This window comes from Chiloscyllium plagiosum, unplaced genomic scaffold (assembly GCF_037043375.1).
Source record: "Chiloscyllium plagiosum isolate Xiang-an unplaced genomic scaffold, Cpla_swu_hap1 HiC_scaffold_39, whole genome shotgun sequence".
Classification (NCBI taxonomy): Eukaryota; Metazoa; Chordata; class Chondrichthyes; order Orectolobiformes; family Hemiscylliidae; genus Chiloscyllium; species Chiloscyllium plagiosum.
The window spans coordinates 12,630,327-12,654,028 of record NW_028270177.1 but is presented as its reverse complement, the minus strand read 5'-3'; the positions used below and the strand labels follow the sequence as shown (position 1 = coordinate 12,654,028).

Here is a 23,702-nt window from a genome sequence, read left to right as displayed (position 1 = left end):
TTGGGTTACGGGGTGGTTGGGTTGGTTGGTCTGGGTGTCCCAGAGGTGTTCTCTGACACTTTCTGCAAGTAGGTGACCTGTCTCCCCAATATAGAGGAGGCCACATCGGGTGCAGCGGATGCAATAGATGATGTGTGTGCAGGTGCAGGTGAATTTGTGGCGGATATGGAAGTGTCCCTTGGGGTCTTGGAGGGAAGTAAGGGGGGAGGTGTGGGCGCAAGTTTTGCATTTCTTGTGGTTGCAGGGGAAGGTGCCAGGAGTGGAGGTTGGGTTGGTGGGGGGTGTGGACCTGACTAGGGAGTCACGGAGGGAGTGGTCTTTTCGGAACGCTGATAGGGGAGGGGAGGGAAATATATCCCTGGTGGTGGGGTCCGTTTGGAGGTGGCGGAAATGACGGCGGATGATACGTTGTTCATGGAGGTTGGTGGGGTGGTAGGTGAGGACCAGTGGGGTTCTGTCCTGGTGGCAGTTGGAGGGGCGGGGCTCAAGGGCGGAGGAGCGGGAAGTGGAAGAGATGCGGTGGAGGGCATCGTCGACTACGTCTGGCGGGAAATTGCGGTCCTTGAAGAAGGAGGCCATCTGGGTTGTGCGTTTTTGGAACTGGTCCTCCTGGGAGCAGATGCGGCGGAGACGAAGGAATTGGGAATATGGGATGGCGTTTTTACAGGGGGCAGGGTGGGAGGAGGTGTAGTCGAGGTAGCTGTGGGAGTCGGCCGGTTTATAGTAAATGTCCGTGTCGATTCGGTCACCCGAGATAGAAATGGAAAGGTCTAGGAAGGGGAGGGAGGAGTCTGAGATGGTCCAGGTGAATTTGAGGTCGGGGTGGAAGGTGTTGGTAAAGTGGATGAACTGTTCAACCTCCTCGTGGGAGCATGAGGCAGCGCCAATACAGTCATCGATGTAGCGGAGGAAAAGGTGAGGGGTGGTGCCAGTGTAGCTGCGGAAGATGGACTGTTCCACATATCCGACGAAGAGGCAGGCATAGCTGGGGCCCATGCGGGTGCCCACGGCTATTCCTTTGGTTTGGAGGAAGTGGGAGGATTGGAAAGAGAAGTTGTTCAGAGTGAGGACCAGTACAGTCAGTCGAAGGAGGGTGTCGGTGGAAGGGTACTGGTTGGTACGGTGGGAAAGGAAGAAGCGCAGGGCTTTAAGTCCTTTGTGATGGGGGATGGAGGTGTACAGGGACTGGATGTCCATGGTGAAGATAAAGCGTTGGGGACCGGGGAAGCGAAAATCATGGAGGAGGTGGAGGGCGTGGGTGGTGTCCCGAATGTAGGTGGGGAGTTCTTGGACTAAGGGGGACAGGACCGTGTCGAGGTATGCAGAGATTTGAATAAAGGGTCATTAAAGTTAAATCCAATTCTGTCCTCACTCATCATTCATCATAACATTTTTCGATATAGGGCCTTAGTGCTGACAGTAGAAATGGTAGGAGATTTTTCACTTCTTAACAAGAGATTTTGGAGGTCAAATGCCACACTTACTTGTTACTTGTAGATGAGACTCAGCTTGTCTCTGTCATAATCTAGTAAATAGTCCAGAACCGGAGCCAGTAAGTCTCAGCAAAACCTTAATTCTCCCCTTTTCAACTAGTATTGCAACTCCTGCAAGTTTTATTGAAAGCTGGATGAGATATGCCAGAGGACATGGTGGAGGCTGGTACAATGCTCATTTAAAGAGCATCTTAATCTGTATATGAATAGGAAGGGAATAGAGGGATATGGGCCAAGTGCTGGCAACTGGGACTAGATTAGGTTAGGATATCTGGTCGGCATGACAAGTTGGACCGAAGGTTCTGTTTCTGTGCTGTACATCTCTATGGCTCTATGTTCAATGCAAACTTAAAGGTCAGTTGATAAACCAATGACCAGCCACTGTGTAGACAGCTTTCATTTACTAACCATGAACCATCACTCAATGTAGCTGTCATGGGATCACATGACTCACCTTTTCTGATCTGAGATGGCCCTAACAAGTTGAATGAGGAAAATGTGTAGGAAACCATTCCTTTCAAATAAATAAACGGATTCTACTTATCAAACAGTAATTGCCCCATTACTCCCTGTATTCAAACTGGTTTTATTGCAGGAATAACTGGATAAATCAGTGATCACAAAGACTTTTCAACACATCCCCAGGTTATAGTCCAACAGGTATATTTGGAAGCACTAGCTTTTGAGACACTGCCTCTTCATCAGGTGGTTGTGAAATCTGATGAGGGAGCAGTGCTCTGAAAGCTAGTGCTTCCAAATAAACCTGTTGGACTATAACCTGGTGTTGTGTGAATTTTAACTTTGTCCACCCCAGTCCAACACCGGCAACTCCAAATCATATTTAAGACTTTATTATTCAAAAAGGAGGAGAAATCTGGCTCAGTAATGGAAGTGATGATTAGACAACAATCTCTCTGAACTGAAGAAAGACCAACGTAAAATGTCATATGTTATCAGTAGCCTGTAAGCAATCTCAGCTATTTGAGTTAGGACCTGTTGAAAAATGGGTGTCCAGTAGACAGTCCTATGAGCTTTAGGACACATATGAGACTGTTTATGGCTTTGTTGTGTAAAAAGGACCAAAGAAGCTTTTGCTGTAGGCAGAACAGTAGCATCCCTATGTTCTTACTGGGTGCATGCCTGTAATTTTTACTGTGTGGACTAGTTTGAGCTTTACCAGTGACAATGAATGGAATAACATTTCACAGCTGAGTAGAATAGAGTTTCACTGCAGGCTGGCTTAGTTATTGGGCTGTACTTTTGCCTGGGCTGGGTCTTGACGCCAGAGTGGATTGCTTCCACACAACAACTGATCCTGCAAGAGCAGTAAATATTGCCACTGTTGTGGACAAACTATCAGGAAAAGAAAATGGAATCCCTAAGAATAAAAGAGAAGATTAGTTAGGGCAAGAAATACAATGTAAGTCAAACCCAGAACAAGTTGCCCACCCTAAGCTGGGCTAGTCTTTGTAAGCTGTTAGTAAAATTAGCTGAAGCCACTTTCTCGTACCAACTTCACAGAGGTCCCCTCCATAGCTGGGTAGGCACAAGCATTTGAAAGAGTCGATGCCATCGATACAGGTAGCTCCATTCAGACAAGGGCTCGAGTGGCACTCGTCAATGTCTGCAAGAAATCAAGTTCTGCCGTTAGGATTTCAAGCAGGGAATGATATGATAGGGTGGGGAATGAGAGAAAGGGGGATTCTCTCTGTGCTTATTCTGAAGGCATCCATTTGCTACTGTGTTTTGATTATATAGCTGTAGTTACCTACAAGAAACATGCTGAGCAATTGAAAACTAATGCCAGTAACTTGACAGAGGGAACCCTTGACTAGGCTGACTTTCACTTTCAGTTGTAATTCAATCTTTCCCTTGGTCTTCCTTTGCTTGATCTAACGGTTCCTCAAAATCTTTAATATCTTATCCTCAGTCTCCCTGTCATAACTACACACTTTCTTTTCCTATGTAGGCAGGCACAGACTCACCCGTGACCACCGTTGCCAATTGATTAGAAATGAAAGCCTTGCCCATGAGACCAACCATGAGCAAACAAGATTAGATTCCATCATGAATTAATTTTAACTCAGCTGGCTTGACCTAGTTTTTCGATTAAGAGAACATGAGGAATGCAGACACTGGAGCGTCTGAATCGAAAAGTGGAGCACTGGAAAAACACAGCAAGTCAGGCAGAAACCAAGGGCCAGGAAAGTCAACATTTCGGGCATAAACCTGAAACATTGACTCTCATGCTCCTCGGATGCTGCCTGACCTGCTGTGCTTTTCCAGCGCCACACTTTTCGACTCTAGTTTCCTGATTAGGTTACTTTCTGCTAATCTAACAACTAATTGCTCATATGATCATTAATTCTGTCAGCTTGGACAGAGATCAATTAGAGCAATTTGACCAAACTAGATTGTAAGCTGAAAACATTATATCTCTATTTCAAACTCATAATTCAATTTTTCAATTGATCAACATAAAAGATATGTCGGGGAATGGAATACATGGGGTGTGGGACAAAATGGCAGCTCTGAGAGAGCCAGCACAGATACAGTGGGCTAAATAGCCTCCTATCTGGCTGTTTAATTCAGTACTAGGCAGGCAGCATCAGCATTTAACACTACTTTATTGGTTGTAGGTTTGACAGATATATAATCAAATTTCTTTGATGGGGCCTTAAAAATGTACCTTTCCATTACTTGCAGAGGAATATCTCGATAACAGTTTGGTGTTTTCGTTCATCCGAATCAACTAGCGCTCTATCTGAATGGGATTGCCAATGTACTACCAATTAGTATCGTGAGCCAGGAGAGAAGGGAAATGTTCAGTCCATCAGTCTGAGCATGCTGGATCTTGTATAATATGGGATTAACGACGCAGCCTTAACATCAGGAATAAAGGCTTATAAGCATCTTTTGAATTTATTTTTTTCTACTCTGTTAATGTTTTTGAATTTTGATAGTTTCTAATTAGTCAGAGGTATTAGTACACAGCCCTTGAGCAGATGTGATGAAGCCAGACCTCTTAGTCCAGGAGAAGGGACATTACCACTGCACAACATCAGTTTTTTAAATTTTAATATCAACAATGAATTGGATAAACTATTGGAGATCAGTTGCTGACCTTAGCAGCATTTCAGACTACACGAGTGACTGGATGATGAATCTTGGGCAAAAAAAACAATCCTAATCACTTTAATTGGTGACAGCGCAAATGAAACTTATGACGAATTATACTGCGTTGGCTAAATTTAGTTTAAGCAATGATCATTACCTGCAGTCTCATCCTTTCTGTTAACTCATTCTTTAGTCTACAGGTAGTTTCCTCACAATTAATGCAAATAATGAACAGAATTTTTTTAAACTTGTCTTTTTGAAAGGTCTAGCCTTTAAAATGAGAACTTGTAAATTTTGGTCTTTTTGAAGAACTCTGATATTAAATGCTGGCATTAACTACCCAAATCCATTGCGAAAAGGTATCAGAGATATGTGGCATGTGACCCATTCCCCACTCTTGCACAAATCAGACTGACGGGAATGAAAACAAAAAGTCAAATGCAATAGGATGAGGCAAAATGATGAAAGTAATCAGGATTAGTCAGATGAACGATGAACATGGATCCACTGCCATGTCTAACCTGGGAACTAACTAACTTTTGGATCTCGCTGTGTCTAAACTAACCAACATGCATCTCTTCAGTAGCACCATAACACATGATTCAAGATGGAGGCCAGCAGAAAAGCGTACGAGTGTTCCCCTTTCATTAGTATCTACTAAAAGCAGACTGTTATTGTTTTGCAAGAGAGTTTAGAAATAAAGAAAATTGAGCCAAGAGCATATTTAGCAATCAGAATGGCAAGTACATTGCCCAGTCTTTAAAGGTGATGGCACAGAGGGTGAAATGCAGCAGCTCACTTTAGCCTGTAGCATAGTACCAATTCAATTCACCAACACACTGAAGGCTTTGGAAAAATGCTATTGCAGCAGTTGGTTAGGCAATTGATTGTAACAAGTGAAACAGTTACATTTTAGTCATCATGAATATCACCACAGTGTATTCTTCTTCACAAACTGAACCAGGTGAAGAGTCAAATTGTTCTACCTGGAACACATCTGTAACAGGGCAGTTCTCTTCACCATATTACATTATGTTGGTGGCATCAATGAACACTATGTTATTGTACATAGTCACAGTCTGAACCTGTATTTTCATCTCAGTCAAAACCTTTGTGACTGTTCCTGTAAACAACTCTTGAGGTGCAAGACATTAGTCATAACAAAATGTAAGTAAATTCATTATAAAATAAGTGACCCAATTTTATCTGAAAACAATCAGGAAGAGGTTACAGCTCCAATTTCCAACCCAGATTCGAGAATGAATGTATTTGACCATGCTTTTCCAAGACTGACATGCGTTAATCTGCATAAAAACCTTCATGAAACAAAGGGTTCGACAAAAGAACATGAGACTTGCATTTAGACAGTATCATTTCAGACCACAGAATATCCCAAAGCCTATTACAGCCAATTAAGTACTTTTGTTGTGCAGATACAGGAGGAAACACAGCAGTCGGTTTGCACATTATTGTGTTGCTTGTGTGTGCCTCATCAAGATGGAAAATGATGGACAGTCTTTTTTTGTTCCCTCCTTCTCTAAAACAGAGAATTATAGACTGGTTAGAGCACAGAGGAAGGCCATTCAGTCCATCGTGTCAAAATTGAAAATTGCCCGTCTTTTGCAGTCGAGAGTTCATGAATCAATCTTGTTTCTCTTTAGCACCTGTTGGATAACTCAAAGAAATTCCAAAATTATTTATGCTCCTGGTATCCATGCCCATGGTAAAGGTGAGTTGACATTAAGATCTTCAATGTTGATCATTCCATGAATATTTCTACTGATGGGTGAGTTAGCATATCAATTTGCAGCAGCAATTTTGCAAAATAATTTTAAGGCTGAAAGATTCACACTCAAATTCCACCAATCTCCCTGAACTTTAGGCGGATTTAACCAGAATGATGTAATTGAAACATTGTACAATGTAACGGCTACCAGTAAGCAGTGATACCACAAAAACTGGAATAATTCAGATTATTTCCGCTTTAGGATAAAATATCCTCAGTTTGATTGACTTCCTTATTGTATTTCATGACTGCAAACAACTTGCAAATACAACAGAATGAAATTGCTGATGTTAGATTTTTCAAACCAGGTTTTAATTTGTAGTTCAACCAGCAGAGAGTTAGCCACTTTACTGCATTTCCAACCTAATTGCAGGATGTACTTCCAACATTTCGGGCCTGTTGTGTGCAGCTATTCAACCTGTTCAAACAAGTCATGACACACTTTCATGTGGGATTTGAACTCTAGAGTCTAGAGTTTGAAACATAACACAATATCACAGGCCCCACAAATCTATTGGCAAATCCAGGTAGTCTCCTATTCATGATCGATCTCCTTGCAAAAATGTAATTCAGTTATAAAATTCAAACCAAGAATGGAACCTTTACAACCTGAGATCACTATGTTGGTGCTCTGCCAATCACTCTACCCAGTTCCTAATGACTCACGCCCATAACTTGGAAGTATTTTAATGAAGCTTTTAATTCTTCCTGGAAGAAACTGTGCTGATTGGTTGTGGGACCAGTAACTAGAGAAACTTGGAAGGTAACCACCCCACCCACAATCCCTGCTCCACAATTTGCATCCAAAATTTAATTATTGGATAAATGGAATCCTGTAGAAGCCACAGGAACAAACAGTGATGTAGGGATTGATTATGAGGTTGTTGGTTGGAGTTGTCAACCTGGGCCAATCAGGAAAACCGTGGCTGACCAATAGAACCAGGAGGACCCTGTGACACATTGGTCTAACGGTATGATTTTCGCTTAGGGCCTTCCACAGTGTACAGATGTGAGAGGTTCCAGTGTTCGTATCCCAGATGAACCCTCATTTAGAAAGGGCTCTCTTGTGGTGCAGAGGTAGTGTCTCTACCCTTGGAGTAGATGCCTGGGTTCAAGTTTCACCTGCTTCAGGGATGTGTAATAACAACTCTGAACAGGTTGATAAGAAAAATAAGTATAACCAGGAGATTAGAATCTCCTCCGTTCAGAGAATTGACTCTGAGCTGGCTGACTACAGCCGTATACTGTGCACTTGTAAATAAAGGTGACGGGGTACCAGCCTCTGTGCTGTCATTTCAGTTATAAACATGTTTGCATATTCTTTCCTCACACCTTTAAAAAATAATGTATAACCAGGAGATTAGAATCTCCTCAGTTTGGGGACTGACTCCAAGCAGCTGGCTATAACCAGTGCACTATGCACAAGCAAATAAAATGTGACATGGTTTAAAAAAAAAACAGGAGAATCTCCTCAGTTGAGGACTGACTCTGAGCTGACTGGGTACAGCCAGTGTTACTGTGTGGAAATGTTCTCTTGATCCGAGACAATGCCTTCTTTTTGTTTGTTTTTTTGTGTTTTTGGAGGAAAGAAAATATATATATAACCAAGAGTTTAGAACTTCTTCTGTTGAGGGCTGACTCTGAGCTGGCTGGGGACACAGCCACTGTATTGTACACTAGTAAACAAAGGGTAGCTTGGTAATGGGATGCTGACCTCTGTGTTATTATTTCACAACCTTGATTAATCCTTTCTTTTCCAAGTAGAGATTCACTCTGTCTCTCAGAATTTTTCCAACAGTTTCCCAACCACTGAAGTTAGACTCATTTGGCTATAGTTCCCTGGTTTATTCCTACACTGTTCTGGAATAATGGTACCATACTGGCTAAAATAAAAGTATAACCAGGAGATTAGAATTTCCTCAGTTCAGGTGGCTGACTCCGAGCTGGCTGGCCACAGGCTGTGTACTGTGCACAAGTAAACAAAGGGTGGCTTGGTGCTGCGATACTGGCCTCCATGTCGTTATTCCAACTGCCTGGTTCCATGTCTGGTTTAAGTTGCACTTTGCCCCTCTACCCAATATAAATACAGGGCAACCTCGATTAACCAAACAACACGGGTGGGGAGTATTTTGTTTGGGTAATTGAATGTTCGGATAACACAGTTTACCCAAGCATTGGGACATTGAGATCTTGTTTGGATAATCCGAAATTTGGATAATAGATGTTTGAATAACCGAGGTTGTTCTGTACACCCATGGCAGAATCTGGATATTAATTTGTGATGATGACACAGCTAAAGCAGAAATTTGAGCAAGCTTTTGATTGCTGTTGAACAATGACAGGCTCCAAAAAAGACCCTTTTGTTGATTATGTCTGTCCCACAGGGGAACCGTTGGTGTCTGATGTGACTGAATGCTTTCAGCATTGATGTAGGACGATGGTGTTCAATTAACTTAGGCCACAGATTTGCTGCAATTTATTTGAGATGCACCATCCTCAGTATTTTCCTGCACTCACTCCCTGCACCTTCATCAACTCATACAGAAGCTACACCTTAGACTCAATGAGCGTATACCGTAACCAACAATACTCTACTACAGTTGGTCAAGCAGAACCAGAATTTGCTATGTTGTGTGGCTGCTGATAGAATGTGTAGCCTAGTATGTGGTCAGTCAAGTTGTTTTTATCCAGTGATCCTTCTGGTATCTTCAGCAACCAATGAGAAGATAGGGAGTGGGGCTGGGGGATAAAGAACAACACCAACTACTCACCAATGCTGTACCATTGATATTGTGATGTGAATGGGGCCTTTCTACAGAATCCCAGAGGCATAACACCTTTTGAATCCAGTTTCCGGATCTGAACAGGAGCTCTAAATGACAAATTAACTCATTCCTCACTCTTTACGTAATGTGAAGGTCATCATGTTAAGACATTTGTAATTATTTATTTATGACAATAGTGTCCCTTTAAATCTATCCCGATAGAAACCAATTGAATCACATTTGATGCATTCCTACACACATCAGTCAAAACTTTTCTTTTGGGAAGATAAACAGAAGTGCACAAATCCAAAAATATTATGGTCATGTTTATTTTATTGTCATTTTTATTTGCTGATGATCATTTTATTTCTGACTGTCTTAACACCCTCACTCTACATTTGCAACACAAAATGATGCCAAGAACTAAACCAAAAGTTGAGACATTATGATTAGGGTCTGCTCACTTGTGGCCATCTATGCACAGCTCAGAAAACAAATACAGCACCTCAAGTATTCTCTATTCCATCTACAGTTCCAGTGTTTGTTGATTTATGAGCTTTGTATTTTTGGAGAGAAACCAATGCTCTTCAATGATAATATTGTTTTCTCCGAGATAGTGGTGGCTGTTTCTCGTTTATAAAATAACAGAAGAGGGATGGGTCAGTATTTTTAAAGGCTGTCTTACAGTGTTTATGGACATTGTGAGGAGTGTGTCAGGAATATGCCAGTGACTGTGTGGGATCCCTAGGCGTGTGCTAGTATTTGACACCCGAGATTCCACAGGAATATGCCAAAATTTTCAAAGGAGAATCCATCTCTAGTGGGAGACACTATGGAATTTGGAACAACTGCCAAATGTTAAAGATCATGCAACAGATGGGAGTTCCTTGGTGTTGAATGATCATGGATGGTACTGCATCACCATCTTGTGGTTAAGAGAGGAACTGACAGTAATTTTCCAAACAAATTGAGGTCAGAATGTCCATCTATTTGTAAAATAAATATCAGGTTGGAGGTTTTTCCAGCTCCAGGGCGAATGTCAACTTCAACTGTTTCCTAAAAGTGATCTCTAAGTTCTTGCCACACTGCTCACTGTGTACAGGAGAAAATCCTGGGTCAACCCTGAATTTGCAGTTGACTCTCCCTGTCACATTGTCATGATTTAGTTATATTCTGAGTTTACCATTTTAACACTGTTTCTGTTGCATTTCTCTTAATACAATCACTTCCTTGTTGCTTCCTCTCAATGGTTAAAAATCTAGCTTTTTCTATGGGCCTAACGTGAGCAGCAAAAACAACCTTTTCTCAGAATGAATAGTTTGGGTATGGAATGCATTGCCTGGAAACGTGGTGGAGGCAGGTTCAAATGAACCATCCAAGAGGGTGTTGGATGGTGCTTCAAGTAGAAACAGCATGAAGAACATGAGGAGTAAGCAGGAGATTAGTAGTAAATCAAAATGCTCAGAGAATCATTGCAGATCTGAATGGCCTCCTTCTGCACCGTAACAATTCCATGATTCTGGGTTTCTTCAAAGTTGGTCCTCTGAGATTAGGAATCGGAAGCTCCTCCAAGGTAGTGTATTGGTGACTGGAACCAGATCCTAATTGTGACCTACCCATGTTGTCGATGTGTGAAGCACACAGTATGAGCATTCTGCCTTGAAGCTGAAGCCAAACACTCAGGTGGTCCTTGTGCTTAGCTGCAATTTCAATACCGACCGTGATGCTGTATTTGGGCAAAACTCAAAGGTAGTGCTCACCCGATCATTGTAGTGTTACCTTTCACTGCATTGGAAAGGCTGTGAGCTGGCTACGTAACATAATAATTGACTCACGTACCAATTTCGCAATGTTGTCCTGCGAATCCAGGCGGGCATTCACAAACAAAGCTGCCTTCTCTCAGTACACATGTTCCCTTACCACAGAGGTTGTCTTGACATAGAACAGGTACAACTATGGAAAAACCAGGAAGATCACAGAGTGATGCAGTTACTTGATGTTTGACTCAGTTAAAGTGAGGCACTTAATGGACTGAGAATTAGTCCAATTTAAACATAACTGTGCCTACATCCTTTATTGAACATGGTTTAAACAGTCCTTCTACAGCAATCTACTGATGATGGCTAAATCAGCCTCTCGGCCCAAATTGGTAAGTTCAACGATTTCTGTAACCTTAAAAAAGAATCCTTTTAAACTCATGCAAATGTTTGAATTGTCATCATTACAAAGCATTTGAGCATTGCTCTGAAAACATAACTGGCATATACAACTTGCAGGGCTGGTTCTACAGTTCATTCCCTCAAAATATGCATTACACAGGATTACATCAAATAGATGGCACAGTAACAGACTGTTACTGACTGAACAGTAACATGGTGGAATATATGCACTACTCAAGCGTTATTCCTCTTTTGTCATCAAAATCTATGACAGGCCTCTGCTCACTTCTCCCATGCATGCTTCCATTCTTCTGAAATAGATCTATATGATTTTCTTCAACTACTCCCAGTGGCAAAAAAATCCAAATTTGCATTACTTTAGGAAAAAGACATTCTTCCTGAGTTCCCTATTTGATTTCTTGATGATGTGGAGGTTCCAGTGTTGGACTGGGGTGGGACATTGCATCACTTTAATCTTTTACTATAAATTCTGTGTCCAGTGTTCCTGTCCCACTAGTTACCTGATGAAGGAGCAGCGCTCTGAAAGCTTGCACTTCCAGATAAACCTGTTGGACTCTCAACTGGTGTTGTCTGATTCCTTATCACTGTTTTATACTGATAGATCCTCGATCACAAGCCAAACCATTCTCTTTGTATCCACTTGATCAAAACCTTTCTGTTGTGTGAGCATGTGATGTCAACCACTGCCAACAAATGGATGGCTGGACAGTTGCCAATGTCTTCCTTCTCTAACTAAGTCTACAGGGCCTAGTAGGTCTAAAGGGATAGAGGAAAACCACAAGGTGATCTAACAAGAAGGGGCTTCTGTCTTACAGAAGCTGTGTTTTACGGCATGATAGCAATCATGTGTAAGTTCCATTAGTATGAAAACAGTGTTAATAAAACCTTTGGGAGATGTTGGATAACAGGTCTGTCCCCATCGAGATCCTAAGATGTGCTGACTCTTAGGATATAGATGACATAGGTTGAGTGGAGCTCAATTTGGTCTTCAATACTGACCCTTTCAGAAACATTGCCTAATAAAATACTTCAACCACTTTAAAGTCTATTTGCCCTTTAGACTTTTCGCAACAGAAAAAATCCTGGCCTGTCATTTCTTTCCTGATTTCTGTACCCATGAATTTATCTTATCATTCTTTAAATCCATGTTACACCTTCTCTCATGCCTCTGTGTGCATTTTAGAATATGACGGGCAGCACTGTGTATAGTACTCTCAGTAGTCTAACCAAGATTCAGGAATCGGGCCATTGACTGATTAGGTGCACAAAGACACAATACCTGTTACGTCACTGGGATAGACTTTGTCATCAAATGCAAACACTTACGTTAAATTTCTCTGCTGGCATTTTAGTGCCATTTTTCTAAAAAAAAGGAAAGATTACAAATAGAAGACCTTAGCACAAATGGTTTAGGTGTTCGCATTGGAGCCAGCTTGAAAATGTACACAAATGTCAATTGTCAAATGTCATCCACAAGCATCCACTCTCTCCACCACCAATGGTCAGTTGCAATAGTGTGTAACATTTACAACATGCCCTGCCGAAATTACATTAAGGCTCCTTAGTCAGCAACTTCCAAACTCTTAGAAGGGCAAAGGCAGCAGATACATGGAGATAGTGAGGACTGCAGATACTGGAAAGTCAGAGTCAACAAGGTGTGGAGCTGGAAAAAGCATAGCAGGTCAAGCAGCATCAGAGGAGCGGTGGGTGGTGGGGGGTGTTAATGGTTCAGGTTGGGAGGGTCCTAACCTGAAACTTCAACTCTCCTGTTCCTCTGATGTTTCGTCAGCTGCTGTGCTTTTTCCAGCAGATACATGGAACACCACCAGCAGCCAGGTCCCCTCCAAGCCAGTCTCCATCCTGATTTGGAAACATATCACCATTCCTTCAGTATCAGTGGGTCAATGTCCTGGAATTCCATCTCTGAGAGTCATAGAGTCACACAGCATGGAAACAGACTGCTCAGTCCAACAAGTCCACACCAACCATGTCCTCAAACTAAACTAGTCCCATTTGCCTGAGTTTAGCTCATATCCCTTCAAATCTTTCGTTTTCATGTACTTATTCAAATGTATTTTAAATATTGTAACTGTACCTGTATCTACCACTTCCTCTGGCAGTTCATTCCACACATGTGTAAAATGTTGTCCCTGTGTCCTTTTTTAAAATTTTGCCCTGTCACTTTAAAAATATGCCTCCTAGTTTTGAATTCTCTCACTCAAGGAAAAAGAGCCTTGGTATTCACTTTATCTATAACCCTCATGATTTTATAAACCTCTATAAGGTCACCCCTCAACCTCCTATGCATCAGTGATAGAAGTCACAGCCTATCCAGCCTCTCCTTATAGCTCAAAGTCTCCATTCCCAGCAACATCTTGAGGTAAATCTTTTCTGAACCTTCTCCACATTAATAATATCCTTCCTATAACAGGGCAACTAGACTGTACACATTGTGGCTCTACCTATCATGGGCTGCAGCTGTTCAAGAAGGCAGTTCACCACCACCTTCTCAAGGGCAACTAGGGATGGGCAATACATGCTGGTCCAACCAGCAATGTCCATATCCCATGAATGAATTTAAAAACAAAATGTTTAATTTCATTCTCAGGATGTTGACAACTCTGGCAAGATTTGTGGCCCATCCCTAATAGCCACGAGAAAGTGATGGAGCAATTGATTGGTTTGCTTGGCCACTTCAAGGCCAGTTGACCGAATTCACCAACTGGGCTGATATTTCTGACATCTACCAAAGGAACCATGACCATTAGCCCAATTGAATCATGGGAGAGGGTGCGCATCAGTCGCTTAGTGATGTGAAAACCCACCTGCAATTAAACTGAGGTAAGGTTCAGCCCACAGGGGAAACAAACCTACATGGTCTGGGTTGTCAATGAGACTTAGAATCGGGACAAATGTCTGACAGCTATCCCTCAGCTGCTGATGGAGTGGGGTGGTAGCTCAGAGATTAGGTGCATGAACGCAGCTTACCTAGCACTTACTGCAGCTGGACCTCCTCCTCAGAAGAACCAAGCGCTTGCCCAATAGTTCACTGGCCAGGGAGCTGAACCTGCTCCAATTATTTGAAGTCCAGTCTGTAAGTTAGGCTCGGTAAGGATAGCAGGATAGCAGAACCAGCTGGATCTTTATCATCACTCTGATAACATTGCTTTTATTGATATTACAATTTATTTCCCTGAAACTGAATTAAAACGGTCAAATATGGTGAATTTAATCTTTCACATCCTGGATATTTTGGTTAGTAACCTAATCATGACTCTTGTCCTGGTGAACATTGATTTTTTTCAAAAACAGATGAATAGACTTTTCTTGCTGGTGCTAGAGATGGGAAGGAAGAGATGTGTGGGGAAATGATCTTGGACACTGAGTTATCTTTGGCATTATAGGATTAGAGTTCATCACTGCCTGCAATGTAATGAATTAGGGAAACATTGAGATGCTTTTGAATGTTTTGAATATTTCCATATCCTTAAAGGTATTTCAGTGTTGATTATCATTCAGCTACCTATCCTCCTGTACTCCCTGTAAAATATAGTGCTGGAAGTATAGTTAATGTTCCAATGTTTGTCACAGCAGACCTGGGTAGGTTAAGAAAATCTTCTTTCCCTCGTAGTGTATGACATAGCATCCAATTTATATTGAGGGGATAGTCATAGAGGTCTACTACACAGAAAACAATCCTTCTGTCCATTGAGTCTGTGTCAGCCAAAAACAATCACTTAACTATTCTAGTCCAATTTTCCAGCATTTGGCCCATTACCTTGTGTGCCTTGGCATCACATGTGCATATTTAATAATTCCTAAACTTGTTGAGGGATTCTGTCTCTATCATCCTTGCAGGCAGCGAGTTCCAGATTCATCTCAGCATCTAGATGAAGACATTTTTCCTCACATTCCCTTCTCAACTTCCTGGCCCTTACTTTAAATCCATGCTTCCTGGTCACTGATCCCTCCACCAAGGGGAAAGGTTTCTTCCTGTGTACCCTATCTATACCATCATCATTTCATCCATCTCAATCTTATCTCCCCTCAATTTCCTCTGCTTCAGTCTACATCACTTCTCTTTGTAACTAAAGTTCAACAGTTCAGGCAACATCTTGATAAATCTCCTCTGCGCCCTCTCCAGTGCTCATCCCTCCTCCAACATAAATTCCAGAATTGGAATCACAATGCACAATGTGATGAAGATCTTTCTCCCTGTTGTGAGGGACTAATAATCAATAGCTCCAAGCACCAGCATGTGTGAATTTTCCTTTCAGTTTCAAGTTTTCCATTCAGCCGCCTTAGTTGATAAATGCATATTTGAAGTGATTTTCTATCAAGGTCAGTTAATTTAAAAATTAGCTTAAAGCTTGCTTATAAGTTTGTTAAGAGCTTTTAATGAATTGCGCTTCTCATTTTCAAACGTTGGGCAGATTATCTGTGGCTTCAGGGCCAGCCAATCTAAAGGCAAGTGGGTACAGATTTGTGAACCAGCCCAGCTGCCTTAGGGCACCACCCTATTAGAGGAGGAGGGTGACAAAGGGGGAAGATGTGCTCAGTATAGGATGTGCTATGATGCTACATGGTTGACAAGTGCTTGAGCTATGAATGGGTTGGCATTAACTGTGGCAGGAGCAGAAGGGCAAGCTCCATATCAATGCTTATACCCAGGAAAATCAGAATGTTTTCTCATTGGAGATGAATTTCTGACCTCACAACAGATCAGGTTCAATCTTCTTACCCCTATGATGAAAATTCAGCATCTCATTCAGTAGATGCCTTACTTGGCCCAACTGGGAAAGCGTTCTTGTTAAATTCCAGTTCGTTAGTGTAAGAATCAGACAGGCTGCTACATGAATGACTGGACTCCCCTAGTCATGTAAACAAGTTAACCACCCTCAGCAATAAGGTACATTTCTCTCTCTCTTTTCAGGTTGATCTGTCTTCTGTCAGGATGAACAATAGGTTGAATGAAAATAACTGAGGTCATACACTGTGAGTAATTGTGGTCTCTCGTGTTTTCTGACCAGGAGACGGATAAAGGAACCATTTCTCCTCAGGGAGAAACAATTACAGTCTGACTGACCTGAAGATATATTTACTTACATTAGTCAGATCTTGCAGCCTTAAAAGCACAGCCTGTCTTAAACATATCTCCATTTCAGTGAGGAGTAGTATGTTAGATCGCATAACATTCTCGTCATTATAAAACAGCATTCCATCTGACTTACCGTGAACACCGCCAAGGGTGATCCGCTAGTAAATGAGAAAATACACAATTCCAGTGGTTTTTGGCTACAGTTTTCCATTATGCTGCTGGAACACCACTTAATACAGAATCTACTCCAAGTGAGGAAGATAATTTGAATCAAAACATTTAGTACCTTCTGCTATCACCGGCTCAGCCACAATTGTCACAACTTCTGGCGAGATTTGAGGTGGAACAGTTGAAAGTGTTATTGGAGTAGCAGGAGTAACCTTTAGCACCCCTACAGTCTCGGACCCAACTGACATTTCTGTGACGCTGGATGTCGCACTGTCTACGGACACTGAAGAAACCTTATCCCCTTCACCTCCAGCTTCATCTGGAATCTTTCTTTTCACCCAGGTTAGTTCAAGGTCTGTTGGACCAGTGCTCACTACCACATCAGGTAGTGAACCATCTCCAGAAATGTTAGGAATTAGAGGTAGAAGCATGACAGGAAGTTCACCACTGATGTCAGGAACAACAGATGGTTCTTTGCTAATTTGATGCACTCCTGAAAGATCTCCGCTAACTTCATCAACTCCTGAAGGTCCTCCAGTGACTTCTGGAACTCCCGATGGTTCTCCACTACCTTCAGGAATGCCAGAAGGTTCCTTACTTACGTCAATAATTCTGGAAGATGCAATAACAATTTGGGGAATTCCAGAAGGTTCCCCGCTACCATCAGGAACTCCAGAAGGTTGGCCACTAATGTCATATAGTTTGCCATTGGCATCCAAATCCCCACTTGAAACTGGAATCCCTGAAATTTGTTCTTCAATGGGTCCTTCCCCTGCTTCTACAAATATAGATGGAATTGTTGGATATTCTTTATCTTCTGGAGGGATTAGGATTACCTGTATTTCAGATGGTTCGCCACTGATCTCTGATGTTCCAGATGGTAATCCACTAATGTCTGGTATTCCGGAAGGTTCTCCACTAACAAAGGGTTCTCCAGAAGGTTCTCCACTAATGAGAGGTTCTCCAGAAGGTTCTCCACTAACAAAAGGTTCTCCAGAAGGTTCTCCACTAATGTCTGGTATTCCAGAAGGTTCTCCACTAACAAAGGGTTCTCCAGAAGGTTCTCCACTAACAAAGGGTTCTCCAGAAGGTTCTCCACTAACAAAGGGTTCTCCAGAAGGTTCTCCACTAACAAAAGGTACTCCAGAAGGTTCTCCACTAATGAGAGGTTCTCCAGAAGGTTCTCCACTAACAAAGGGTTCTCCAGAAGGTTCTCCACTAACAAAAGGTTCTCCAGAAGGTTCTCCACTAATGAGAGGTTCTCCAGAAGGTTCTCCACTAACAAAGGGTTCTCCAGAAGGTTCTCCACTAACAAAGGGTTCTCCGGAAGGTTCTCCACTGGTGAAAGGTTCTCCGGAAGGTTCTCCACTAACAAAAGGTTCTCCAGAAGGTTCTCCACTAACAAAGGGTTCTCCGGAAGGTTCTCCACTAATGAGAGGTTCTCCAGAAGGTTCTCCACTAACAAAAGGTTCTCCAGATGGTTCTCCACTAATGAGAGGTTCTCCAGAAGGTTCTCCACTAATGAGAGGTTCTCCAGAAGATTCTCCACTAACAAAGGGTTCTCCAGAAGGTTCTCCACTAATGAGAGGTTCTCCGGAAGGTTCTCCACTGATAAAAGGTTCTCCAGAAGGTTCTCCACTAATGAGAGGTTCTCCAGAAGGTTCTCCACTAACAAAGGGTTCTCCGGAAGGTTCTCCACTAACAAGAGGTTCTCCGGAAGGTTCTCCACTGATAAAAGGTTCCCCAGAAGGGACTCCGGACGGTTCTCCACTTATCTCAATATCTGGTAGAGGCGTTACTTCAGTAAACTCTGAAAAAGATACAAACAACTGTTTGAAATCATGGAAAAAAATATAGTATTTACTGCATACATTCAAAAGGCGTTCGTAATGTAGTGACAATGTTATCTGGACAAGTAATCCAGGCTAGTATTTCTCGAGATATAGGTTCAAATTCCACCATAACAGACAGTATGATGTGAATTCATTAAAAAAAATTACAATAAAAGCTAGCCTAATTGTGACCAGCATCAATTGTTGTAAAAATGCATCTGTTTTACTAATATTCAATAGGGAAGGAAATTGCCATCCTTACCCAGCCTTGCCTACATGTTACTCCAGACCTGCAGCAATTTGGTTGAGTCTTAAATGCCTTCTGAGGAATTAGTGATGGGCGCTAAAAGCTGGCCTAGCCAATGATGCCCACATCTCATGAACAAATTTTGTTCAAAAAGACAATACCTGACACTCTTTCACTGGAAAATACTTTGAGGATTTTCACCTCAGGCATTGTGATTCCTTGCTCTTACTGCCTTTGACAAAGTTAAAAGTTACACAACACCAGGTTATAGTACAACAGGGTTATTTGGAAGCATTAGCTTTCGAGGTGCTGCCTCTTCATCAGGTGGTTGTGGAACATGACCATACAACTCGGAATTTATAGCAAAAGTTTACAGTATCATAGAGTTGTAATGATATATTAAACAACTTTATTCAAAAATCACACAACACCAGGTTATAGTTCTTAAACAAATTTAGATTAAGTCTTTCATCTTTTAGAATGGGATATGGTGGTTTAGGTTCTTTAATATGTAAATCCCAGAATTACATTCTAAAGGTGGCATCAGTACTCCTGGGAGCCAAAAGACTATGCCATGTTCTTCGCAGCCTGCAACACATTATCGATGAGGAAGAAAACCTTGCCAATACCTTCCGTACACCTCTACTTCTCATCTTTAAACAACCACCAAACCTTAAACAGATCATTGATCGCAGCAAACTGCCCAGCCTTCAGGACAACATTGACCACAACACCGTACAACCCTATCACGACAGTTACTGCAAGATGTGTCAAAGTGTCGACACGGATACCACCATTACATGCGGGGATACCTCCCACCATATATATGGCAGGTACTCATGTCACTCGCAAACGTTGTCTATCTCATAACCTGCAGGCAGGGTTGCCCTGAGGCTTGATACATTGGCGAGACTGAACAAACGCTATGGCAAGGGGTGAATGGATTCCACGCAATGATCACTAGGCAGGACTGTTCCCTCCCAGTCAGAGAACACTTCAGCGGTCTGGGATATTCGGCCTCGGATCTCTGGGTGACCATCCTCCAAGATGGATTTCGGGACAAGCAACAACACAAAGTGACTAAGCAGAGGCTGATAGCCAAGTTGGATACCCATGGGGAAGGCCTCAAGCGGGACCTTGGGTTCATTTCACACTACAGGTGACCCGCATTGCAGTACACACACACACTTTTACTTTCTCGCACACTCATGCTGACCTCTCTCATACACAGGCTGTCTCTCATACGCGCACACATGCACCCCCTGCACTCACCCCCACGCACACACCCTCTCATATGCTTATACCCCATCACACTCATGCATCTACTTGACCAAGCTTACACACACACAGTCTCTCCTGCACGCGCACACATATAAGTTTATGGGTAAATTTGTATTTACAGAATTACATTTTATTTTGCTCAAAAACTGCATGAATCCATGCAAGATTCTGTAAGCCCCACTCAGGAATAAAATTGACTCAACATGGTACAGACTTTACATTCACACATTTAATGCATTGTCTGAGCTGAGACGACACCTATTATTAAATAAGCTGACGCTACCTTGAGAATGTAATTCTGGGATTTACATATTAAAGAACCTAAATCACATTATCCCATTTTAAAAGATGAAAGACTTAATCTAAATTTGTTTAAGAACTATAACCTGGTGTTGTGTGATTTTTTAACTGAAGTAGTTTAATATATCTTTGCAACTCGATGGCACTGTAACGCTTTTGTTATGAATTCTGTGTCGTATGGTCATGTTCCACAACCACCTGATGAAGGAGCAGCGCTCGGAAAGCTAGTGTTTCCAAATAAACCTGTTGGACTATAACCTGGTGTTGTGTGATTTTTAACTTTGTCCACCCCAGTCCAACACTGACACCTCCAAATCACCTTCCTGAAGAAGGGCCTATGCCCGAAACGTCGATTCTCCTGTTCCCTGGATGCTGCCTGACCTGCTGCGCTTTTCCAGCAACACATTTTCACCTCCAAATCATGCCTTTGAGAAGATTACTTTTGTTTTAAGATAGAAAATATGATGCATGCAGCCCACTTTTCCTGGCCATGTACTTCAACTTTGCCCTCTTCAAGAATATTCTGGTCCAATCATTTGTTCAAGAAAATGTGGAATCAAGTATATTTAATTGTTCAGGATCATCAAACCAAAAATATGCCAATGAGTGGACATTTGCAACACACAACTTAGGGTAGGAGTTCACAAAATTGTGAAATTCCCTCCCAAAAGCTGAAATTGGCCTTATTAACTAGAGAGTCCAGATCCATAGAACCTCTACAGTGTGGAAGTACCTGTTCAGTCTGTATCACCCCTCCAAACAGCATCCTACCCAGATTCACCCCATCTCTGTAACTGTGCATTTCAAACACGGGGCAGTTTAGCATGGCCAATCCATCTAACTTGCACAACCTTGGAGTGTGGGAGGAAATCAGAGGAAACCCACACAGACACAGGGAGAATGTGCAAACTCCACACAGTCACTTGAGGTGGGAATTGAAGCTGCTAACCGCTGAGCCACCATACTGCCCATGTTGGACCCCTTTATTATTTTTTCTTGAAGTCAATTGGAGGTATTCCTTGACTGGAGGTTTGGGTACAGTTATAATCACTTATTACAGGAAGGACATAAGTGAGAGTTCAGAGGAGATTTAGAGGAACACTGCCAGGGTTTCAAAGCTGCAGACTGGAGGAGAAATCAAACAGGCTATGATTGTACAGTATTCCTGAGAACAGAGGATGCTGAGGGTTGACCTATTGAGGTGTATAAAATAACAAGGGGATAAGGATAGAATGGACAGGGAAGACCTGCTTTCTCTGTGTCATTCCCAGGAGACACAGATTTAAAATGATTGGTAGATGGAACAGAGGGGACATGAGGGAGATCTTTCACATTTAGAGGGCAGAGGGGTGTGTGGAATTCACTGCCCAGTTTGGTGGTTAAGTTGGAAACCCTCAACTCTTTTCAAAGGAACCTGGATCTGCAGCTGCAGTGCTGGAACCTACCAGGCCACGGAGTGGATGCTGGAGAGTGAGATTAGAAGGGTAGGATAGTTTGTTCAGCTGGTGCAATCATGATGGACTGAATGGTCTATTTATGTGCTGTAACCTTTCTGTGGTTCTATGAAGGCACTCCATAGAGTGAACAGTTTATTAATTGGGTTGATGCTAAAGTCTAAGGCCAATTTCACCACTAATCCTGCTCCTCTTGTCACTGTGTAAACTCAATAATGAACAACTGTCCTCCAGACAAGAGAACAAATAGCTTGCCGCCAGCATTATTAGTGTAGTACAAACCAACTCCTTCAGCATTGAAGGGTTTGTGAGAAATCTAGTGAAGACTTCTCAATGAGGCAAGGTTAGATTCCATTAATATAGAGCATGAATTGTGTGGTTGTAATACTCCTCCAATAGTATCTTCTTGTTCCCAAATTATTAACTGCAGTACTCACCAGGCTCTGCTGTGGGTGTAACTGTTTCAAGGAATTTCTCAGCCTCTTCAGTTGTGAGATACGTATCTGTGATGGCTTCAGTGGTAGGCTCAGACATCAGGGATATTGTAGCCCATTCAGTTGGCAATACTGCCACCTTTGGCACCACTTGGGTCACTATAGTCTCCTCAGTCAAACCAAATGTTATAGTGGGCTGCCCTGTAGTGTCCACAACAAAGGTCTCAGTCCTGCCTTCTTCAGCTTCTTCTGGTCTCACTGTTGTTTCTACCTTAACTTCAGGAGTTTCTGAAACCCTGTCCAGTAGGATCACAGGTACGGTCAGTTTCTCAATCTTTGGCTCTTCAGTAACCACAGGAACAATCGCCTCTAAAAGGAAAAGGGGAAGAAAGAAAAAGATAGTGAGCACCAAGAATCCAAACTGCATTTAATGGTAACGTTAAAAGTACCCCTTGGGATTTGTCAATGAGTGTCACATCCCTAGGACTTTGCATTAAGACGTTAGAGGTTATAGTGGAGAAGTTACATGGGTTTTTTCTAAATGTACACTGCAATTTCAGTGGTGTCTCTGGAAATGGATATCAATGACTGCTGAAACCATTCTTCCACCAAAGTTAAGATCGGGGGAAAAATGGAAATTTCTAGAACATTTATTTAAAATTGGTATATATGACAAAATCTCCCCCATGTACAACATAGTCTCAGCTCAACTTAGGAGCAAGTACACCCTTCAGTTAGTTACTTTGATCTTAGCATTTCCAACTTGTATTGCAGCATTGGAATATATTGATCAGACATTGTTTAGTTCCTGTAGGAACAGTCTTTTATGGTAGAAATTAACCTTTGGGATATGACTTCTTTGGAATTCCAGGTTGTCTTACGTTTTTAAGGTGAGAGGAGAAAAATATAAGAAAGACAAGAGGGACAATTCTTTTACACAGAGAGTGGTTTGTGTGTGGAATGAACTTCTAGAGCAAGTGGTGGATGCAGGCACAGTTACAACATTTAAAAAACATTTTGATAATTACATGAATAAAAAATGTTTGGAGGGATATAAGTACAGGCAAGTGGGACTAGTTTATTTTGGGATTATGGTTAGCATAGACTAGTTGGACTGAAGGGTCTGTTTCTGCTTTGTATAACTCGATAGTTCTATAACTCGAGATATTCATTCAGTTTCTCTCTCGACAGATGCTGCCTGACCTGCTGAGTTTCTCCAACAATTTCTGTTTTTGTTTTAAAATACCAGCGACATGCAGATTTCCAACATCTGCAGTTTTTTGCTTTTAGTCAAAATTTTAAATGTTAATCATTATTGTGTGGGGAAGCTGGAAGAGAGAAGATGTGGCACAGGAGAGGGTCCTGTTATTCTGTAGACCATAGTTACAATGCTGTTGTCTTCACTCCCCGGCATACCATTGTTCTAGTTTTCCAGTTTCCATGGGAACCATGCTTAATGATTCTTTGGGATTGATTTTTGTTTGTCTTTGGAGGCGGGGATATATGGAATGATGGGGCTGGGTGTGGGAGTACATTATAAGTAACCC

General features: G+C 42.0%; 1 protein-coding gene across 3 annotated transcripts in view; it reads right to left on the bottom strand.

The window, feature by feature from the left end:
- The window catches only part of acana (aggrecan a), a 107,888-nt gene that overhangs the window by 19,566 nt on the left and 64,620 nt on the right, over positions 1–23,702 (bottom strand). Inside the window, exons 11-14 of one of the 3 annotated variants that reach the window (XM_043677240.2) lie at positions 22,159–22,524; positions 16,726–18,417; positions 11,001–11,114; positions 3,004–3,117 (exon numbers count right to left, since the gene is read on the bottom strand). In XM_043677240.2, coding sequence (XP_043533175.2) covers positions 3,004–3,117; positions 11,001–11,114; positions 16,726–18,417; positions 22,159–22,524 — 2,286 coding nt within the window. The remainder of the gene's footprint in view (positions 1–3,003; positions 3,118–11,000; positions 11,115–16,725; positions 18,418–22,158; positions 22,525–23,702) is intronic. The other 2 variants (XM_043677241.2, XM_043677242.2) reach the window with 2 other exon arrangements.